This window comes from Parus major, chromosome 2 (assembly GCF_001522545.3).
Source record: "Parus major isolate Abel chromosome 2, Parus_major1.1, whole genome shotgun sequence".
NCBI lineage: Eukaryota > Metazoa > Chordata > Aves > Passeriformes > Paridae > Parus > Parus major.
In genome coordinates, this window is record NC_031769.1 from 49,558,042 (window position 1) to 49,579,050 (window position 21,009).

General features: G+C 34.2%; 1 protein-coding gene across 1 annotated transcript in view; it reads right to left on the reverse strand.

The window, feature by feature from the left end:
* CNTNAP2 (contactin associated protein 2) overlaps positions 1–21,009 on the reverse strand; it is a 1,020,050-nt gene that overhangs the window by 438,201 nt on the left and 560,840 nt on the right. Inside the window, exon 9 of the mRNA XM_015618213.3 lies at positions 11,730–11,879. Coding sequence (XP_015473699.1) covers positions 11,730–11,879 — 150 coding nt within the window. The remainder of the gene's footprint in view (positions 1–11,729; positions 11,880–21,009) is intronic.

Here is a 21,009-nt window from a genome sequence, read left to right on the forward strand (position 1 = left end):
CTTTTACAAAAGCTCAAATTTCAAAATTGATAAAAGAAGATAAAGCATTTTCAGTAAATATGTAGTCACTGGGGCTTCAAATAAACTTTCAATAATTATTTGTAGTAATAAATATTTAGGACTTGAATATTCAAGGATAAGTAATGCATTAGTACTGGGAATAGAGCCAATTGTATTGTCCACAGTCAATTTTTAATTAGTCACCCTCAAATTAGTATTTTAATGTAATTTTGTAGTTAGCTGAACTGAACAGCAGATATTAAATGACTTGCTAAGGGTCACATACAGCCATACTGCAATATATTGAACCCTCTCCAAATCTCTGGTTTTATTTCTACTGGGGCAGATTTTTAAGAGCATAAAAGGGAAATCTACATTTGTCTTTCAATTTTTAATTTAGGCCAGCAAATAAGCTATCAGAAAAGTCAAATAAACCCTTATTATCAACTAAGATAATAATAAAAATTTTTCACCAGAGATACAAAGTGATACCACAATGTTAAGAAAGCATGCTTAGGAAATTTGAATTTTAACAAAGGAATATAATAATTTAAAAATTAGAAATGATGCTTCACTGTAACACAACACATTGAAGAGTAGTAGGGTGCATTAAATGAAGAACAAAAACTTTGACTGGAGCAGAAAATGCCATCATAAAGTTCATGTAGATTAAAGCATTCACCTCAGGTGGGTCTGACAATGGGGTGCAGGAAAAGGGAATGGGATATACTCATGCAACTCTTTAATTTGGATATTTTTTTTTCTTTCCAATATATAATTTTAGTGTAAACTCTACACATATAAAAATATAATTCCTAATTAATTTTATTTTTGAATGGTCCATGCACTTTGTAGAATCCCTCTTTTATTTTCATTATAAGCAAAGTATTTTTGAAACAGTCTTAAGCTTATGATGAAAACAAAATAGTTCTATTTATTTCACTAAGCAAGAACACCTTACATGCAGTTTGTAACCTTCTGATATGTTGAAAGTTAATGAAACTGCAGATCAATAAGATTAGAAATGTGAGTCCCAATCATTGTGATCTGCAGAGCAGTAAACGCTAAGGCTGTTTCTGAAACTGCTAATAATCAGATTCTTCCTGCCCTTGCATCTCCTGAAATAGCAAGGCAGAAAATTGAGTGAATTTTTAAAATGAGAGTAGTTTCAGCACAGTTTCATGAAAAATTATGGGTAAAGAATAATGCTCTGTATGTCACACTCCAAATAATAAAGAAGACGTTGGATGAAACAAATTTCCTTAAGAATGCTCTCTGAATGTTGGTATCACCCTCCTCAAAGGATTACCTTTTTTTTCAGCTCAGTAAAATCTGAGTTAGTTCTGAAATTCCATCAGAGTGCATACACATTTGTTCTTGCCTGTGAAAACAAATCTAAAAGGAGAAATACAAAGACTTGGATAGCTGCCTCGCTGTAATGACGTGCTGAGAATACATTCATTAGTCAGAGTCTTTCTCAAATACATTCAGCTAAAGAATAACATGTAACCTACAGTAACTGCTAATACATTTGCAATAGCAGCATTATAATGAATACTTCCAAAATATATTAGAATTATGACAAACATCTTTGACCCAATTAAGGAAAGTTTTACTGCAAAATTTCCAAGGAGATCCTTGGTTGCTGTACTTTTCTGCTTTCTCAATCAAATGTGACTTTTGAAAATCTGTCTTTATTAATTTTGAATTACTGGGTCATTCAGATGTCACGATATTAATTAAACAAGGTATGTATGCAAACCAAATCAATTTTTTGAGTGTCATCTACAGTGCCTGAATATAGCTCTGAAAGTCATCGATGACAAGATAAAAAGACCTTGCGTGTGGCATAATCTAGTAAGTACTTTCCTACTACAAGTCCAAGCATGGAACAGAGACAAATACAAAACTCTTCAGTTTTCACATGCTTGTAATGAAATTCAGAATTTTTTTTCTTGCAGGTGGATTGTACCAACAATGGATTTTTCATCTTTGTTTGAACTTCAAAATGCTGAAGCACTAAATAAAACTGTTCTGTTGAACACATTTTTAGTGACTGCACATGTATGCACATGTGGTTGTATCATTTTGTAGAATCATCCCAGTGGTTGATGGCACATTTCAAAAGGAATTTTTGATTAAACAAGAATTCCACTTTACCAAATGACAGGTGGATAAGATATTTTTATATTTCTGGCCACTAACATGAGATATGACTATAGTCTTTTTGCTAATATTTGTAGGATTCTTGAAAAGATCGCTCAATGCATTTATAAAGACCTGTCCTATTTGACTTTCGTTGAGATCATAAATACAATAAAATCTCTTTTAAAATGAAAGAGGAATATCTAAATGACAAAAAAGAGCCCCACTATTCTCAGAAAGATTTAAGCTTCATTTATTATTCTAGTTGTATAATCCTTCAGTGACCTTTTTTCAACATGCATCAAGATATGCAGTATTCCATCTTTGTGCTGTCTCAAGATTTTTCATCAAGCATCTACAGCATAACTGAGTCACTACCAGCATAAGCACTGTTTATTCACTCTATGATTTTTAAGACTTTCAAATAATAAAAGGCTCTTCCTTTCCAGTTATGTTTTTCCCCTGTACTTCAGCCAAGTTCTTAATAAGAGGCAATAGTGAATGTGCAATCAAAAGAAAAAAGCAACATGGAAAAGCTCTTATTAAGTCAATAGGGAACACAAATTGCAAAGACAATGAATATAAATAAGGGAGTATGAAAAATGCAAGAGGGTCAGACTCTGTGCAACCTATTCCTATGAATGAAAATCATGGGAATATGGGATATGAACATCTTGTTCCAAAATTCTACTTTTTTTATTATGATGTACGTGAAACCACAAAAGACCTAATTAATTATAAAAAAAAAAAAAAAAAAAATTACTCTGAAGCTCCCCAGAAAGCTCTAAACTTACAGAATCAAATATAAAAATCAGTTTTAAAAAAACTTATTAAAAAATGCCAAGTAAGTACAGAAAATGCTTGGGAAAGTCTGGTCAATAAGAATAATAAAAATTAGGTGTGAGGAGCAGATGAAGCATTTTAAAGCACCACTAAAGCTTGCTTCTTTTTGAGGCATCATCTTCTTGGAAAGAAATTCACAAGGAAATATCCTTAGTGCCCTCTAGAGAGTATTTTTGCTGCTATAGATTAAAGCAAAATACTTCCTACACAAATACAAAAATATCATGCACACTGCTACACATAGCACTACTATTTGACTTGATTTTATTGATAAATAGAAGCTTGCTTGCTAAAGGATTTTCAGCCACTGTATATTACTAGCCACAGCCTCTGGTTTTGTTGGACGAGATCAAATGATAAGTATGCAGGTCTCACTCCAGAGGCAGAAAGTCTGTAAAATTACTTCTAAGGATCAGTTGAGCTATGCATACATTTTGTATGATGGGAAATGAACTCAAAGAGACTGAGTATTCTTTATTTCCATGGAAACTGATCTAGTTTCTCTTTTCTCCAGTTTGTAATATAACCTTGTCAGTGACCATCATCCCTCAGAAGTCTCGTATTTCTTTTCTTCATTCATAAACACAGGATTTTTCTAACAGCTGCATGGTTAGTATTTATGCTAATTCTCCTACCTAAGAGAATTTTTTTCTGCCTTAAAGAACTCCTCCTCCACACACACAACCCCAGCCAAAAATAAATAATAATAATAATAAAAAAAATAGTCAAAGGATTCTGGCCATTCAGTGAATAAGGTGAATGGCAGTGTCTTTTACAAGACTTAATAACCCAAAATAGTCTAGTAATTTGTTAACCACTAATTCCCTCCTAAAGATATCAAGGATATTAAATATTCAGTACTGCATTATCAAACCTTCTCCACCCAAATGAAACTCAAAGCAGACATACTTTGACACTTACAAGGTAATTTGTTACAACCTGGGAAGTAAGCCAATTGCCATCAGAAATCCATACTGAAGATCTGTGCATCTCTAACTTGTTACTTTCTGCTGCAAAGTACTATACAGGTAAGTTCAGTGTTTAGCTGGTGAGTGAAAAACAAGCCTTTAAACCTTCTCTTTCAGCTTCACGGTTCCATTTTGCCAATTTATGCAGATAAATTGGCTCTACACCACTGACTGTGAGATTCAATAAAGTTCTTTCTTTGGAAGATATAAGCCTTTAAAATCTGCTTCATGATTTACAAAAGCATCACTAATAAGTGCTCTTGTTAGAGCTGTAGACTGCCACTTTTATATGATGAGATTTGTTGTCCTCAGTAGAAGGTGATAACAACCTGGGACTGCAGGCATGCAAGGATTTAATTGGCAGCCCTAGACACAAAGTGATACCTGCAGCTTGCTTATATACTAGAAGCAGCAGATAGTAATTATAATTGGACCTCCAATCAGGTTTCATATATGTGACAGAATTTGCAATCAACACTGAAAACTTCTATCAGCACTGAATTCTTCTCTCAGACCATACGAGTCAGACAGGCCTTTTTCTAAATAACATATTTTTGTTCTGTTTCCCACTTTCACAAACACTGCATTTGGTGATATCTGGTTTTCTTTCTTCTGTTATACATTTATGACTCATTAAATCAGATTTCAAAAGTTATTCATGTTCACAGTCATCTAGATAAGAAGATTTCTCTGAAAAGTGAATCAGTTGTCTGAATATCGTCAGAATCATTTAGGCAACTTTTTGCCTAAGGCTGTTTACAATATTAACAGGTGCTCATTTACATACTTAAAACATTGAAATGTGACTGAAAATTTGTCTTGTATTTAGAGGCGTGGGAGAAAATAAAGGGAGGAGGCCACCAAGATGATCAGAGGGATTGGCCACATCTCGCATGAGGAAAGGCTGAGAGAACTAGATTTTTCAGCCTGTAAACAGAAAGCTTACAGGTGACCTAACTGTGGCTTTCCAGTACCTGAAGGGAGCCTACAAGGAATATGGAGAGGGATCCTTTACAAGGATGAGGAGAAATAGCTTCAAACTGAAAGAGAAGATGTTTAGATCAGATATTAGGAAGAATTTCCTTACTGTGTGGGTGGTGAGACACTACATCAGGTTTCCCAGAGAAGCTGTGGGTGCCCTGTCCCTGGAAGTGTTTAATGCCAGGTTGGATGGGGTTCTGAGCAATCTGGTGTAGTGGAACACACCACTGCCCAGGACAGAGGGGTTGGAACTACATTGACCTTCCCTTCCAATCAAAGCCGTTCTATGGCTCCATGATACTATGATTCCATGATTCTGAGATTCTGTGATTCTATGATATTAAAGAGAAAATCCACTGAGGAGCATCAGTAAGTCACTCCCCAAAGAAAGGAAAGCCTCTGAAAACAGTATGGTGTGTTGATGACACCAGGAATTTACCTTTTCTCATTTCTATTTTTTTCTTTCCTGTGTAGATGTGTTGAATTGTGGCTGTGGACATTAGGCACACACATACACCTAAGAGCACCACCAGGACACCCTTTAGAAACAGTTAAACATGGTAGAAGTGTTATTCCAGTATTAATTAGCATTCTCTACTACTTAGAAGTATGACTATTTTCCCACAACAGAAAAACATATGTTTCACATCACAAAGCATATTATTTTTCACATCACAATTTAACACACGCACACACACAGGCATATTTGTGATTCCTAATGCCATCAATAGACTACATTGTTTTTAGTGTTCTAAAACCACAGAGCTCTAATAAGTACTGACTTGTGGTTAGTACTGGTTAACATTCTTATGAATTTTCATCGCTTCTCGAAATGCCTGCCCTTCCCCTCTTATCAGTATTTTTTCACTTAATGGTACCAAAACCCTTTTTGCTTGACCTAATAAAGGAGGGCCATATAGAATGCAGGTATAATTTTCACTTTTGGGTGTGTCTCCTATAGCTTTCTTCTGGGTCTTCAACAGAAATTTTCTTCTCCAAAAGCCCTTTCTTTAGAAGAAGCATGGATAATTTTTACAAGCTATTTTCCTTTCCATCTGTAGTCAAGATCTATACTGGGTAGGGAATTTACTCTCATTTTATTTGAATTTTCTGGAATATTTAGAGACTGGAACAATTTGATTCAGACTAGGACTCAGGAAGCAGTATGACTACTATACTTATTGAAAAAGAAAATAAATAATATACTCACAGAGTAAGAGACAATAGAGTCTCCATAAAGTCAATTTACTCCTTCCACTGTCCATGCAGGTTTACTTTCTGTGGTACATATTCTTCCTCATTCTTTGTTCTTTCTTGATTTTAAATGTCAATAAGAGTAAAGAAAATGTATTGAAAAATTTGAGGCACTCTTTTCTGCTGCAAACATTTGCTTTAGTGCTTCCAAGAAAATAAAGTAAAAGAGATTAAGTTCTTATGCTTTATTTTTTGAGAAACATCTTGATATATATTCTGTGGCTAACATCTTGAGCTTAACAAGAGATTTATGTTGTAACAAGGAGAACATTTTTAAGTCTTCATCCATTTATATTTCAGTGGATAGACATTTCTCATATTTAATAGGTCTTTGCTCAAAAGCTGAAGTTATTCCAGCAAGACTCATACCCTCATACATACATTCCTAAACTGCCATTACCATGCATTTCATCTTTTATTTGCTTGCACATTGTACCAGCTTTCTCTCTGCACCTGTTTTTCTTCAGGACATCAGTCTATCCCCAGTATTTCTGCTTGTACTGTTGCATAAAATGTGTTGGTTAACTGGCATATTGGCATACTATAACATCACCAACATTACTGAAAATTAATCACAGAAAGGCACCATTATTTTACTTGGTCTCATTTGTCTAATCTTAAAATTATTTGAATGAAATTAAAAAAAAAAAATTAAACATGATGAAAAAAGCATAAATCTCAAAGAGTTAATGGGAAATGATGATCAACGCCCCTTCAGTTCTGTAAGTTGTATAAAAGGAATGTGAATTTAGTCATGTTTCCTCATTGATAGTACAAGAGAGCTGATGAAATAATAAAGAATTTCAATCATGTACTAAATATGAGAGAGAGGTTTATAATTTCCTGTCATCTAATTTTTTCTTTTACTTGCTACAAGCATTTCTTTTCTTTTGCTTATGTTTATAAATTTTGCATATCTGCATTCTTTGCTCATGTATTGACTTATAAACATTCCAGATTTAACAATCCAAGGTATGAGGGCTGTTAAAATATATGACCCATTCCAATTCTTTTATTTTCATTTCATGTGTTTGCCATTATTTCATAGGTCTGACTTGGGAGAATACCTGAAGATGAATGTTGAAGACACACAAAAATCACATTATACCCTGAGTTACTTGGAATTCCCTCAATGTTCTCCTCATGGTTTTGTATTTGAGTTTACAATAAAGTTATCATCATGAAAGATTTCAAAACACATTCAACACTCTTTCCACAAGAAATGCAAATTTGAGCATCCTGTCCTGTGGTCATACCTGCAAAGGAAAACCCAAACTCCTACAGACAACAAATGGACAGCAAAACTGAAACCCTGCCATACTAAAAATCTTCAGAAAAAACAGAAAGCATACAAACACAACCAAACATCATTGTTACTTATTTATATGCAAGAAGTTTCAGACTTGCAAGGATGAAGTCAGCAGGGACTTTTTAATTTTTCAGGTAACAGAAAACATGCATTGCAGGGTCTCATTTATTTGTTGTGACACCTAAATTCTCAACTTTGGTTTTGCTGAACAAATTTGAGTTTGCGATACAGAAACATGCCCCCCCTGAAAAAAAAAATAAAAAATGTCACCCCTTTCTAGCTGATAATATTTGCAATTATGATACTTCAGATGTTTTTTAAATTCCAGTGACACTACCTAGGAAGTCTGGCCATGACTATAACAGCTGTTAATGAAAACAATCCATACAATCATAAAACTGGGTAACTTGAAAAATTGAGACACATCATACAAAGATCTTTAAGAAGGGAAGGTGCATAGAAGGGTCCAGGAAATGTGAAATAATTTTTCTCCTAAAATTCCCTCCTTCTATCACCTCTGATTTTATGGACTTTTAGACCAACACAACTTTTAAAAACAAATTCTATCCAGGAGCAGCACTTCACAAGTTTTGCAGAGAAAAGGGAAGACTTTCTGTACCCCTCAGCCTGGTCCCATAGGAAACTTACTGCACACTCCCCTCATCTTTGGTAGTCAGGAAAAGCAGCAAGAGTGGATTGACTGATGATCGTAGCCTATCTGTGATCTCAATGAAAATTGAGCACTCATACTAAAAACCCTCCCATCCTTGAGCCAGTGAAAAAGAGAGAGAAAGTGGACACAACTAAAAAAAAATGCCATAGAAACAAGTCAAAATTATGTCGCTAATCAAATATTTCCTATGGACATCAGGAAGCTATTAGATGGTTTGGTGAAAGCTTAGGATGCCTCACAAAAGCCCTTTATCTCCAAGAGTGCAAATGAGGTTAATGGACTCATTTTCACTCTGTGATTCACTTCCTCTGTTCTGTTTCTTTGTTTTATGCAGATAATTGGAAACAACAAAGAAACATCATTCTCTAGAGCTTTGTAGGGAAGGGAAGTTCATTTCTTACCAAAAACACAAATTTAAGAGAAGAAAAAGAAGGAAAATAAAACTAGTGGGCAGAAAATAATAGTTATACAGAAGGGTAATAGGCAATTAGCACCCACCCTCCCACATTCACACAATCTACAGAAATGGCACATCTTTCAGCTTTCCCTGACTCTTTAGGCTTGAATAAAACATCACTACTGTCTGTCCCTTGGGAGGATCTCAGTATTGCTGGGAGATGGCACTGGAGAGGCACAAAGCAAGGGGAAAAAAAAGATGTTAACGGTACTGAACATAATATTCTCTGACAGAGAAATAAAGAATAATCTTATTATTTACTTACAGTTTTTCAAAACTAGAAAAGTTAGTCCTATGAGCAGAGGTCACATAATATTCTGATTTCCACATCTCCTTTATACAAATATTACTTCATGTGTTGTAAAAATCTGGCTCTGCTGGTCAATGAAAAGCATTTTTAGGAAAATATTGTACCGCAGTGTTGAAATGCAACTTGTAAATCTTTTCTTCAGCAAAGACAATAACATTGTCTACAGTATATGTCTGTTGTATTGACACCAAGAAACAGGAAAATAAAGAGGCTCCCTTATTTTGGAATCAGAGAAAAGGAAGGTTTGGGGAACAAAACACTTGCATACATATGGTCATCCTTTCAGAGATGAAACAGGCTATCAAAGATTATTCAGAGCATGCTAGAAATGCTATACAGTCTCTCCAAACACAAATTTAATGGACTGAGCTTTCTCAGTATTTTAAAAGGACAATAAGTATATCAGTGGGTTTGGATGAATATCATACCACTGCAATCTTTAAATCTTCTCATTTAACTTCATCTCATATATATTTCATAATACAAAGGTTTTAATGGGGTAAGTATCTGTAAATATCATATTCATTTTTTAGCAAAGAAATCTAGATTAATTTTCACAATGAAAACATATCATCACCAAAGAATTGATAATTAGTTCTTCTAGCCATCTAGCATTGTGCAGATGGCTACTGAATTCAAGAAGCTCACTTCTTAACCAACTATGTGTATTTGCAGCAAAGAAGTGTTTGATGCTTTCTTATCTGAACTTATTCCTAAGGAAACTAATGAAAATATCTTAGTTGACCACCTGGCCCAAATGTTTGAGGCTCCCCATGATTCTCCTTCTCTGCATCCTCTTCTTACAAATGTTATTTTTTAAAAGCCATGACTTGGAGTGCTCCTGAAGACAAATAAGGAGGAACATGTACATTTGGAGGGAATAGAACAAAAAATACCTTTGTCTTTTAAGATGCAGGTCATGAATATAAAGAGTAGGTTTCTAACATGCATCCAAAAGACTGCCTTTAAGTTGCAGTCTTTAATTTCTTATTTATATATATATATATAGATATAAAACATACATTTATATCGCAATATTAATGTGGAAACATAATATTAGAAATGGGTTTTATAAATTAAGCTTCCTCAGATTCACAGCTTCTGACAGTAAATGTGAGTAGGTATAGCATTGCAAAGGCAGATTTTGAAATAAACATGGGACATGAAGGTTAGGACACCACTGTTCTTTTGACATACCTTTAGAAGACTTTTTAAAGGATGAAAGACACTAAGGAAAAACAAACACCCCGCAGTTTGTGTAACAGGACTGTGTATTTGCATGAACAGATGTGGGAATGGGACATCAGGGAATTTGTGATTGACTTCCATGTCCCACTAGAACTATATCTGAATGCAAGCTTGTTTTTTTACGGAAAAATGGTGGAATTTTAAAGTACAGGTCAGCAATCACAAATCAAGCAGATTTCATAGTCCAGCTGAAATGACAACAAATCAACCTGACTTTTGACCAAGAAAGGGTATAAAAACTACCTGGAGAAACTAGACAATCTATCCCTCAAAGACAAAGAAACAGAGATAAAAGGCATTTCAGAAGAAATCAATCAATCTCTCTCCAGAAATGTAATAGTGATCTAGGGATTTTACCTATCAAAATTAACAGAATTTAACACTTGATGTATTATGTACAGCATTTCTTCTCATTGTCTCCTGTGTGTGCTTTATGACTTCATTTAATTAGAATGTCACAGACTTCTGACAAATTGAACATACAATGTTTTGACAACAAAATAATTTTCACACTTTAACATGTGGAAACTGGCCATACTAGGACTCTTCTTTGAGACAATAGGTTAAGAAAAATCAATATTAGCTGAATTACAAATATTGGAAAATATGCATATTGCAGCAACAGGAAGTTTAATTCTTGTGACAGACCAACTTTAATTTGATAACAATGAAATTAAAATAACCTTGAAATTGCTGTTTTTCCTTTCTACTTGGAGTACATATAACACAAAATTTTTCATTCCTTGGGTAATGTTATAACTATTTATATTATCAGATTTATATTTTATTTTTATTAGACATGCACCTTGTAAGTTTGAAAGAAATAAATTTTTAACACTGATAAATTCTGCTTTTAAAGTTTATGTTGTCTGTCTGAAGAATTCATGTTCAACATTAAATATGTGGCACACTTCAAAAGTACAACCTGCAATTTTTTTGATCAAAAATATTTTTGATATACAAACACACTTTTCAATATAGAAATTTAAATGTAAATTTTAAAAATCCAAGAGTTTTGGTGGCATTTTTTAATTTTTATAGATACTAACTTAGAAGACCAAGCCAATAAATATTGGAGGCACAATTTTTAAGAACCTATATTTAGTATATGGACTGTCAAAAGACAAAAATACTGAACCATCTAAGGCTTCAACCTATGAAAGCTTCTCCATTACCCACAATCATGACAGCACTTAAAAATCAGGAAAAAGATAAGACCTGTTCTGAACAATCATTTATTTTTTTTCCTCTTCAGGATTTCAAACTTAAAAATTTAGGTTTATTTCTATACTTGGTGCCTTTTGTTCAAACTATTAAGAGTCCCCTTTCTCTGAAATGTTCAGACACCTGAGATATCATTGCAAGTTAGATTGAAAGTGAAATTAATTTTAGTATTTTACTCTTTGATGAGCAGTACCTAGGCTTTTAACCCATCATAAGATCCATATAAATAAATTACATCCTGGACTCCATTTCACCTGTTATATAGATTAAAAGACAACAGCACTTTAAGCACATACTTGTTTTGATATTTTTTTTACCTCCAAAGAAATATTTTTCTCCAGTCTTGACTTGTAGAGGGCTGTTAGTTCGAACAGCTGAAGCTTCATCGCCATCAATGGTGAGGACAGCAAAATTTTCCTTAGCCAGGAATCGAACTTCATGCCACTGCCCATCATTGAGACCAGAGCCTATGAAGAACAGAAAATCATTGCAACATTTTACTTACTCCAATATTTATTATCTCTAAGTATTTCATGTGTCTCTCATAGGCTCATCATATGAGGTTTAAGGAAGGCTACTGAAGAAATGAAATCATTTTAGTGGGATAACAAGGTATTGTTGCTAAAGTAACTATTTCAAAGAAATCCACATTATATCATAAACACAAGTCTTTAAACTACCAAAGTGTATGTGCTTACAGGCATAACACTATCTAAGTACAGATGTTATCACTCACCTTTCCTATCAAAAGGCCGTATTCTGCATTATACTAATAGAGAATGTCTTAATTGTTTCTATGATTAAGCTCAGAAGGAAAAGATATCAATTCATTCATTTAACTGTAGTGAGTAACAGTGCCAAAGGGCACATTAGGCTTGTGTTAGGCCTATATCAAGTCAGATATCTCCAAGTAAAGGGAAAGGAATAAAAAGAGGGGAAAAGGCGAGACATTATCACAGAGGAACTGCAAAACCAGCAAATGTCTGAAAACCCCATAATCTTAGGGGAGCACCATCCTCCAAGTACTGGCTACAGTGAAGCAGATGGAATTGCTCATTCATTCATTCATTCACATCGTTTAAAACCCACAGAATTTATCTGCTTCTAATATTGTCTCCAGCAGCTGGCAGAAGGCCAGTTTGCCTGGCACATAAAGAACTGCCACAGGGTACTGGTTTGTTCTACTCATTTCCCTGCAGACAGGTTATGTTGGGTCAGCAAGTAAGTAGCAAACGCTGTAGTAAAAGCAAACTGCAAGTTATGGCACCTCTTAAAAGCAACATTTTCTCCACTTAGATTAAGTCACCTTAGCAAAATATCATTTGCCAAAATAAACCACAATGCAACGTTATAGGCTGTTTCTAAAATTAAGTGGGATGCAAAATGTCAGCAGAAGTATAATGCCACAAAAAATTTCCAAGTATTCAAAAGAAATGTTACCTTGTATGAACAATGAATACTTTTCATGGCAAACAGATATATCTAAACATTTGATGAATATTTTTTCCTAGTGTTTTAGCATCTTAAAATATGAGATCAAGTTAAAATAACATAGGCTGCTCTTAGAATATTCTCAGAAAATTCATTAGTATGAATAAAAGTGGCAGAAACCTCTTGAAAATAAATCAGTAAGAAATGTTACTACTAAATCTTTTAAGTTTATTCAATCTAGAGGAAGAAGAGATGAAAGACCTAATATATCAAGTATGAGGGAATTTTCCTTTCTGTTTGCAAGTTCTTTTGCTTTCATTTACATTACATTTGAAAAAGAAGAAACTGAAAAATGCAATTATAACCCAAATAAAGTTAATAAAGTTAATTTCCACTGACTTAAAAGTCAAAATTGTTACAGCATCTGCTACTACAACTGAAGCTTATCAGACCTTACTTAAAACCACAATTTTCCAGCCTGAGATGACCTAATATTAAAACATCTATTTTATATTTTTATTGAGGTATTCAACTTGAATACTTGAACTGAATAACAATGACTAGAGACTCCTGGACAAAATTAAGAACTGGGCTATTAAAACACGAGGCACAAAAGCAGTGGCATGAGCTGTTGATCACAAAGGGAGGTATATCTAAAACACTCTGAAAAGGGGGATATTGCAGAAACCAAGACACGTCAGGATATGAGATAAGAAGGTGCACAGCTGAGCACAGCCAAGCCTCTCAGCCCCAGGAAAGGAGAGGTGAGGGCAAACAGGACAGAAAAGGCCCTGGAGCAGGAGCAGGGATGGGAGGGGCTCTGGCCACCGAAGCAGAGGAACAGCTCAAGAGAGCAGGAGCAGCAGAGTCCTGGTCTTACCCGTCTTACCCGTGTCCCCTCCTGTGCTGCTCAGGAACAGGATGTAGAATAATTGTGACTGAGGAAGGTGAGCTTCAAGAAGGACGAAGAAAAGTGTTTATTTTAATGATTGCTTTTGTTTCTCACTACCTAGATCTGTTTTAACTGGGAATGAGCTACATTAATTTTTACAAGCTTAGTCTGTTTCGCTTGAGACTGTAAATGGTACATGATCTTCCAGTCTTTATCTCACTCCGTGAACTCCTCAGTCTTATTTTCTTCCCTTGCCTCTTGAGGAGTGGTAGTGAGAGAGCTCACCCTGACAACTTATGGAGCTAAAGACAGATGACTATGCTATGAAATTGGAAACTTACTGTATTTTATATAATAAAGTTAAGTTCAATATCCTCACCTCTTGAAGATACCCCTTCATAAAAGAAGGAACTGAAAGTACTAATGAGAAAAATATTTTAAATTAAATATGGCATGAGATTCAAAATACTTCAGTTATTTTAATCTGTATTTTTTTATTTTGTGTTTGTACTGTGCTCTCCCCATGTGCAGTGAAGGGAAAACCCCCCAAGCTTACCAACGACACAAAGAGAAACTGAACATTACAACGACTCAAGGCAAAAAGCAGGTGGAGGCAAGGTGGATCAACAGAGGTGGTTCTCCTGAGCAGATCGGGAAATGAGAGCATGAGGAGAGCTGCAGGTTAAGAGCAGAAGTGATTTCATGCATTCTCTGTGTGTGCACAGCATTTAGCATTATGCTAATATGATATGTGTGCACATTGTTTAGCAAGATACACTGAGGGAGCACACTGCTGTCTGTAAGCTGCTTGCTAGAGGCATGATTGGAGAAGCAGTGCTGTTTGGACTGTATTAAAAATATCTGCCCCTACAAGCTGGCATCACTCCTGTCAGTCCCTGAAAGATGACACTGTTTCTGCTTTATGAACTCTTCAGTGTATTGATACAAAATAATCATTAATTAAGGCTTTTTCTTCTTCTTAGCTGGAGGTATTACCCATACTCATGGAGCTCTGCAGTATGACAGTAATATTCCCAACTGCTCTGGCTCAACGTTGTCACAAAAATTCTTGTGCAATTTTTATGTTTGCTTAGAAAACTTGCTGATACATTTTTTTCCTGTGAAGTTTACCAATGAATGCTAATGAGGATTGCTCATTAGTATGCAGGAAATACTCACTATTGTCTTTACAGAATTGTACTCCCCAGTCAAAAAACTGAAAGCACCTTTTATCTCTGCCACTGTTTTTTATCTGATTTTTTATTTATGTATATTAATAGCAGTAGTGTTAACCCTCCTTCATAAATTAGACAATGATTTGTGTCAGGAACATAAGTTATTATTGGGATATATGATATATTCAATATATACATATATTATGGGGGATAAATTTGTGTAACTGCATGACCTGTATTGCAAAATATTGCAATATTTTATTACAAGCCTCATGTATATTGAGGGATTATTTTTGCTTGCTGAAATTTTTCTCTAAACCAAGATTCATTAGTAAGAGTAGATCATGTCTCCTTATAATAAAAGAATTTTCAGCTGGAAAGTTTAAGATGGCCTACATCCCAAATGCACAATGATGGTTTCTCATTGCAGTTTAATTTCCTCATCTGAGCTGATACATATATTTATTTGCATTCCTTTTTTTCTTATTCTCTTTTGGTATGCAATCTGAGAGAAAAAAAAAAAAAAGGGAAATACATATTGCTGCCACCACAAATTCCCTGCTGAGTTCTGGAAAATATGGTTTCATATGCAAATTAAATATCTTAATGAAATGCATTCTCTCTATGTAGGTTTTCTATTTAAATGACATTATTTTAAAAGTAGGACTCTTGATTTAGGCACTTTGATTGAACAAGAAGAAACAGATGTTTTGCTTATTACAGACATGGAAGAAGAACTACATTAACAAATACCAAAAAAATACAAGGGTTTAATACATAACGAAGAATCCAGAAAGACAACATCTGGTCGAGTTTTGCCTCAGGGAAAACTGTAGTAGCAAAAGTCTCAAATTCTTCTATGGATAACTTTGTGTGATCAAATCCTCCTTCAAAGGGTACTGTCCCATGCAGTGACTATCAATGAGTGCTAGTTTATACAGTCTGCTGATGCTCATGGACAAAATTCTTCTAAAATTAACAGCACAACATCTGCCACATCAGACCAGAACCTTGTCTTAATTTTGATGTAGGACTGTAACCTAAAATTCAGTTTAATGTTAAAGAAGAAAACAAGGAAAGAATATTGTCATTATCTCCATGAAACACTGGAGCAATGCAAGGCTATGCAGCTGTATTTGGGTCATTAGTTCTCACTGCTGTAGTAAATGTTTTGTATTATAATTTCTTGAATATTCTACTAGGAGATGAAGCCCTCAATACTCATCCTGAAGGCAGAGGGAAAGGTTTCTTTGTTATTGCTTTCACTTTAGCCAGACAGAACCATGTTTCAGGATGGTGTTGTAATTGTTATTCCTGGCTAATCTCTCACCAACGTAGTAGAACTTCGCACTAGTATTTCTGGCTGTAAGAAAACAAGCTGATAATGTTTTGTTTGAAACATTCAGCTGTGTTCAAATACACAGCAATATATGTCATGAATATTCAATCAGAAAAAATAAAATATAATCACCAGATGTAATTACAAGAGATGTGAATTTTCTGTATTTAGTTAATTGTAGTTTTAAATTGGAAAAGCAAAATCACAGCTCCTCCTAAAATAATATTTAAGATAGTTTCTTCAATAAGATATCTAAGTATATAATCAATTTTAGGACTTTTGATTCAGAAAAGATATTTTTATTTTAAGATTTTTTTCATTTTTTGGCTATCCAGATGAGAAGTAAGACAAGACAGTGGCAAATGCAGTCCTGGAAGTTAATCTGATGATGGAAAACTTTGTTCCCCAACAGAAACGAAACAGCTATGTTGAATTTTGTCCTCATGTTTAAGCTCAGAGATCTTTTTAAGGTGTGCAGTTGAAAAAATTTTCCAATTTTGCCTGTTGGTGATATCTAATTTATACTGATTTTGCTCTGAAAGTTAATGCCAGAAAAGAAAAAATGTATTTAGTTTTATATACATCTCTAGCCTTGTAGGTATAGGATGCATTTTGGAAAGGGCAGATAATTTTCTTGTTTCCACAGTTAATACTGTTGTGCAGGAAACAGAAAATACAACAAATACATAAATCTACAATGCTGCAGAATCTTTATAACATGATACTCTTATAAAAGGCTTGACAACTGGTGATTTTAACGTAATGAACCACAAACCTGGCAAATAATGGGCAAATTCATAAAGATTTCTTTTTGTTCTGACTTTTACTGAAAATTAATAAAAACAGATAAAATAATGTTTGCACTTGAAAGACAGGAAAAAAGGAATTGGAAATTCTAGGTTTAGACTCTTGTAGAATCTTGTGGAACTGATGAAACCATTTCAGCTTTTCAAGCACAGGATTTTCCACTTCTCTCACTTCTGTTCCTCACACATTCTTTATTCTCATTATAAAAAATAAAATAAGTTTTTTTGTCTTAGACATGAAAATATATACACCTGGAAATTAGAATATTGATGTGTGTTTCAGCTTGCAGAAAGAATGCTGTTGGTAAAGATCAAACATAACTTTTGCCACTGCCCTCCTCCTCTATTCCAGTCAATTTCACATCAGAAAATGTTGGTTCTCAAAATGCAATCTGTGCCCTGGAATTGTGTAAGACACTGGCTTAATGGCAATCATCTCCATGAATGATTCCTGGATTAATTTTTACTAAGATGTAGGCAATGGTTGCTCATTGTCTACAGGTGACCATTATTAATAAAAGTATTATTTAGCATAACCATTATCCTAACTTAGCATATTATTTATTATTTAGCATAACTGTTCTGAACTCCCCAAAGCTATTTGCAGAGCACCATCTAGCTTTATCTGTATTTTAGGTGGCAATGCTATAATGCCCATACAACCTTAATTCTCATACCCAATCATCATCATCGAGACCCGAAGACATTTATCTACATCCAAGAGTACCTAGAACAAAATCAACTTTTTTTATTTAAACCTATGAACAAGCTAATGCAAAATATGATCTATTATTAGGATTCAAGCAATTTCAATAATAATTTTCAAATCTGGCAATTTAACTCTGCTTTATCCTACACATACACTTTATAGAAGAAACCTCCAGATTTTTTTCTGGAAAATAGTTGGTTTTGTTTTTCTTGCAAATTATAAGAATAAAACATCTTAGAAACATCATAAGACTTATAAATCTTTAGTTATAAAGTTATAGTTATAAGTTTCTTTTATAATTTTAATCATCGTCTGCTAGATACCATACTGCACTGAATTATTATTTTTATATGCCAATATAAGTATATATTTTGATAAGTGAACTAACTAGTACTTTCCATCTTATGAAATTTTAGGATACTTGTTCTGTGGCTATTATTCTGTTGCACTTTTTTTAACTCTTTTTGGGAAGGCCTTGCTGAATTTGAAATGCTTTTGTATCAGTAAATTTTTTTTTATTTATTGTATATTTATTATTTAAATGGCTAAATTTGAAAATAATAGAGCAGGTAAACTTTAGTATTTTGTCTTATCTTTGGACTAATCAAGTTCAGATGCTTACAAAACCATGAAAGAGATAGTTCTTGTCCTTTGCACATTCATGCTGGCTAAACAATATGAAAAATAAATATTCCAGACAGAGGAGTAAAGTGACTCTGTAACTTTTAATTTCACAACACTGAAATATTCAGTGAAAAGAAGCATAGACTAACGATATTTCCCTAGATTTTCTCACTAGCTCCCAACTTAAACACTTTCACTTTGGTGTAAGCAGTATACTTTATTGCAAACAGAAGAGAACTCGATGCAGTGGGTTTTGTTGGTAAGAAAAAAAAGGTACCAAAAGCAGAAACAACCATTGAACTAAAAGAAAATTGACATTTTCTGACCAACAGCTATAAAATCAAGTGTAACTTTGTTTTGATATTTTAAATACCTGAGACAAGCTTACCAGCCTGGGCTCTGAATCAACAAGAATATTTAAAAACCATATTTTAGCAGGAGATTACTCAAGGGTATAAAAGCTGTACACATCTTAAAGTACTCTGGCAAAGTGAAGTCTAAGTATATCTCAGATATCCAAACAGTTTTTTTGTGGCAGTCATCAATGCATGACTTAGAGTTTGAAGTATATGATGGGAGGTGATTGAGCTTTATCACTTAATTTGTGGTACACTAAAACAGCTTTTAGGTCTCTCATTTGGCAATACTTTTAAATCAGCATCTGTAACACTTTCATTATGCTCCTGCTTAGAAGATATAGAAAAATCTAGGGTCAAAATTTTCAGAAAGGAAATTCACATAGCAGCCCTCTTTGTGTCTTAATATTATTATACAAAATTTCTGCTTATATTTTTATTTTCATTGTACATAGGCCCCACACAACAAATAGAAGAAACCCTGTGTTTTGTTCTAAATGAAATATAGCACTTTTTGAAGGATTTGCTCGTACCTCTGCTTTTGTCCCAGAGGCATGAACTGTAGAAAAAGCAAACCCACTGCTCCCACCAGAATAAAAATTACTAAATGTTGCCATTATCCAGCAAATACCAATGATCAAATTATTAGTGTTTCTTCATGATCTATTTTTAATTAAACTCAAACTACACTAAACCATTTCTTATTTAAATATTTTTTTTTAAGCCTGGACTGACAGGATCAAACAGTTCTACATATGAAAACTGATTTTCTTTGAATGTCTCGCCATGGGGTGGTTAAAACCCAGTTAGTGACACACTGAGGCTGGACTTAACCTTGCTACAGACCAGTTCTGCAGCCTAAAATAAAAGCAGACAAGTCTGCATAGTAGAAGACAGCTTTGTGCATGAACCACGGTCCTCTAGAGGTGAAGGTAAAGGTTTATATGTAAAATGAATTGTGGGTTTAATTTGTTGCAGAAGTGTGTGTATAGAGCAAATCTTGCACTTGTCCTCCCATAGTGGACTTTGTTTGGTATTAGTAAAAGTCTCCATGCCTTAGGGCTATATTTTCTTCAGATGAAACTAAGTCCAAACTCACAAACTCCAGTCTCATGTGCAATTGACTTTGCATGGTCTTTCAGGTCTCATGATCTGTTCACTCCTATTGTGCTTGCTTGCTACTGAAGACAGAGCCAGGTTTAAAATGTTGAAAGTATTTGCTTTGGACATTGGGATCATGATTAAAAAAGAAAACAGCTTGTTCTCTTCTATAAAAGCCCTAAGGAAAAAGCAACAAAACACACCCTGCTGTGGCACTCTGCAAGGAAAAAGTTCAAGACACTCCTTGCTCTAAGAAGAAAATATTTCTCCATAATTTGCATGTATTTGCTTTGACAGATCACTATTTGTTCTGTTAAGTAGGTGTAGGTTTTTCAAAACCAGAAAGCTGGCAGAGAAAAATGAAGAACAAAATTCTTAGTGAGCAATAGTAAAGTCTTAAAATATTGATAATTTCAAATTATCCACTTTCTTAACTAAAAGTATTTTTTAATAGAATCATAGAATCGGTAAGGTTGGAAAAGACATCCAAGATCATCGAATTCAGTCTTTGACTGAACAGAATCATGGCAACTAAACCACAGCACTAAACACCATTTTCAGTCATTCCTTGAACACTTCCAGGGACGATGACTCCACCATCTCCCTGGGCAGCCTGTTCCAATGTTTAACCACACTTTCAGTGCAAACATTCTTCCTGATATCAAATCTGAAGCTCCCCTGGCACAGCCTGAGGCTGTGTCCTCTTGTCCTCTCTGTACAGGACAATATTGTTTTTATATATAACATTGTCTTTGTTAAGAGCACAGTAACAGGTAAACATAAAATATATTTTCTCTCAAAGGGAGACACAATAATAATATTTGGATCTTAGGGAGTGGTTTTCTAAGAAAAACATTAAAAACATGATTAAAATGCTAGCATTGTAGGACTGCTTTACATTTTACTGAATATTCACCATTCATAGACTGACATTGAACAACGCAAGTTACATCTCAAAGTCAAGATAGCCCGTACTCTGACTCTGTCCATTAACTCTGTTTTAATTTTTTAAGGTTTAAGTTTAAGTTTAAGGTTTTAAGAGTGTTATTTCTTGTGCTCATTTATAAGGAAATATCTAAAAAAGCAGCCTTTCAGCATAAAAGAATTTCTAAGTAGTAAAGAAAGTTGAAAACACCTCCAGCTCCTCTGCTTCCCTGCCAGTTT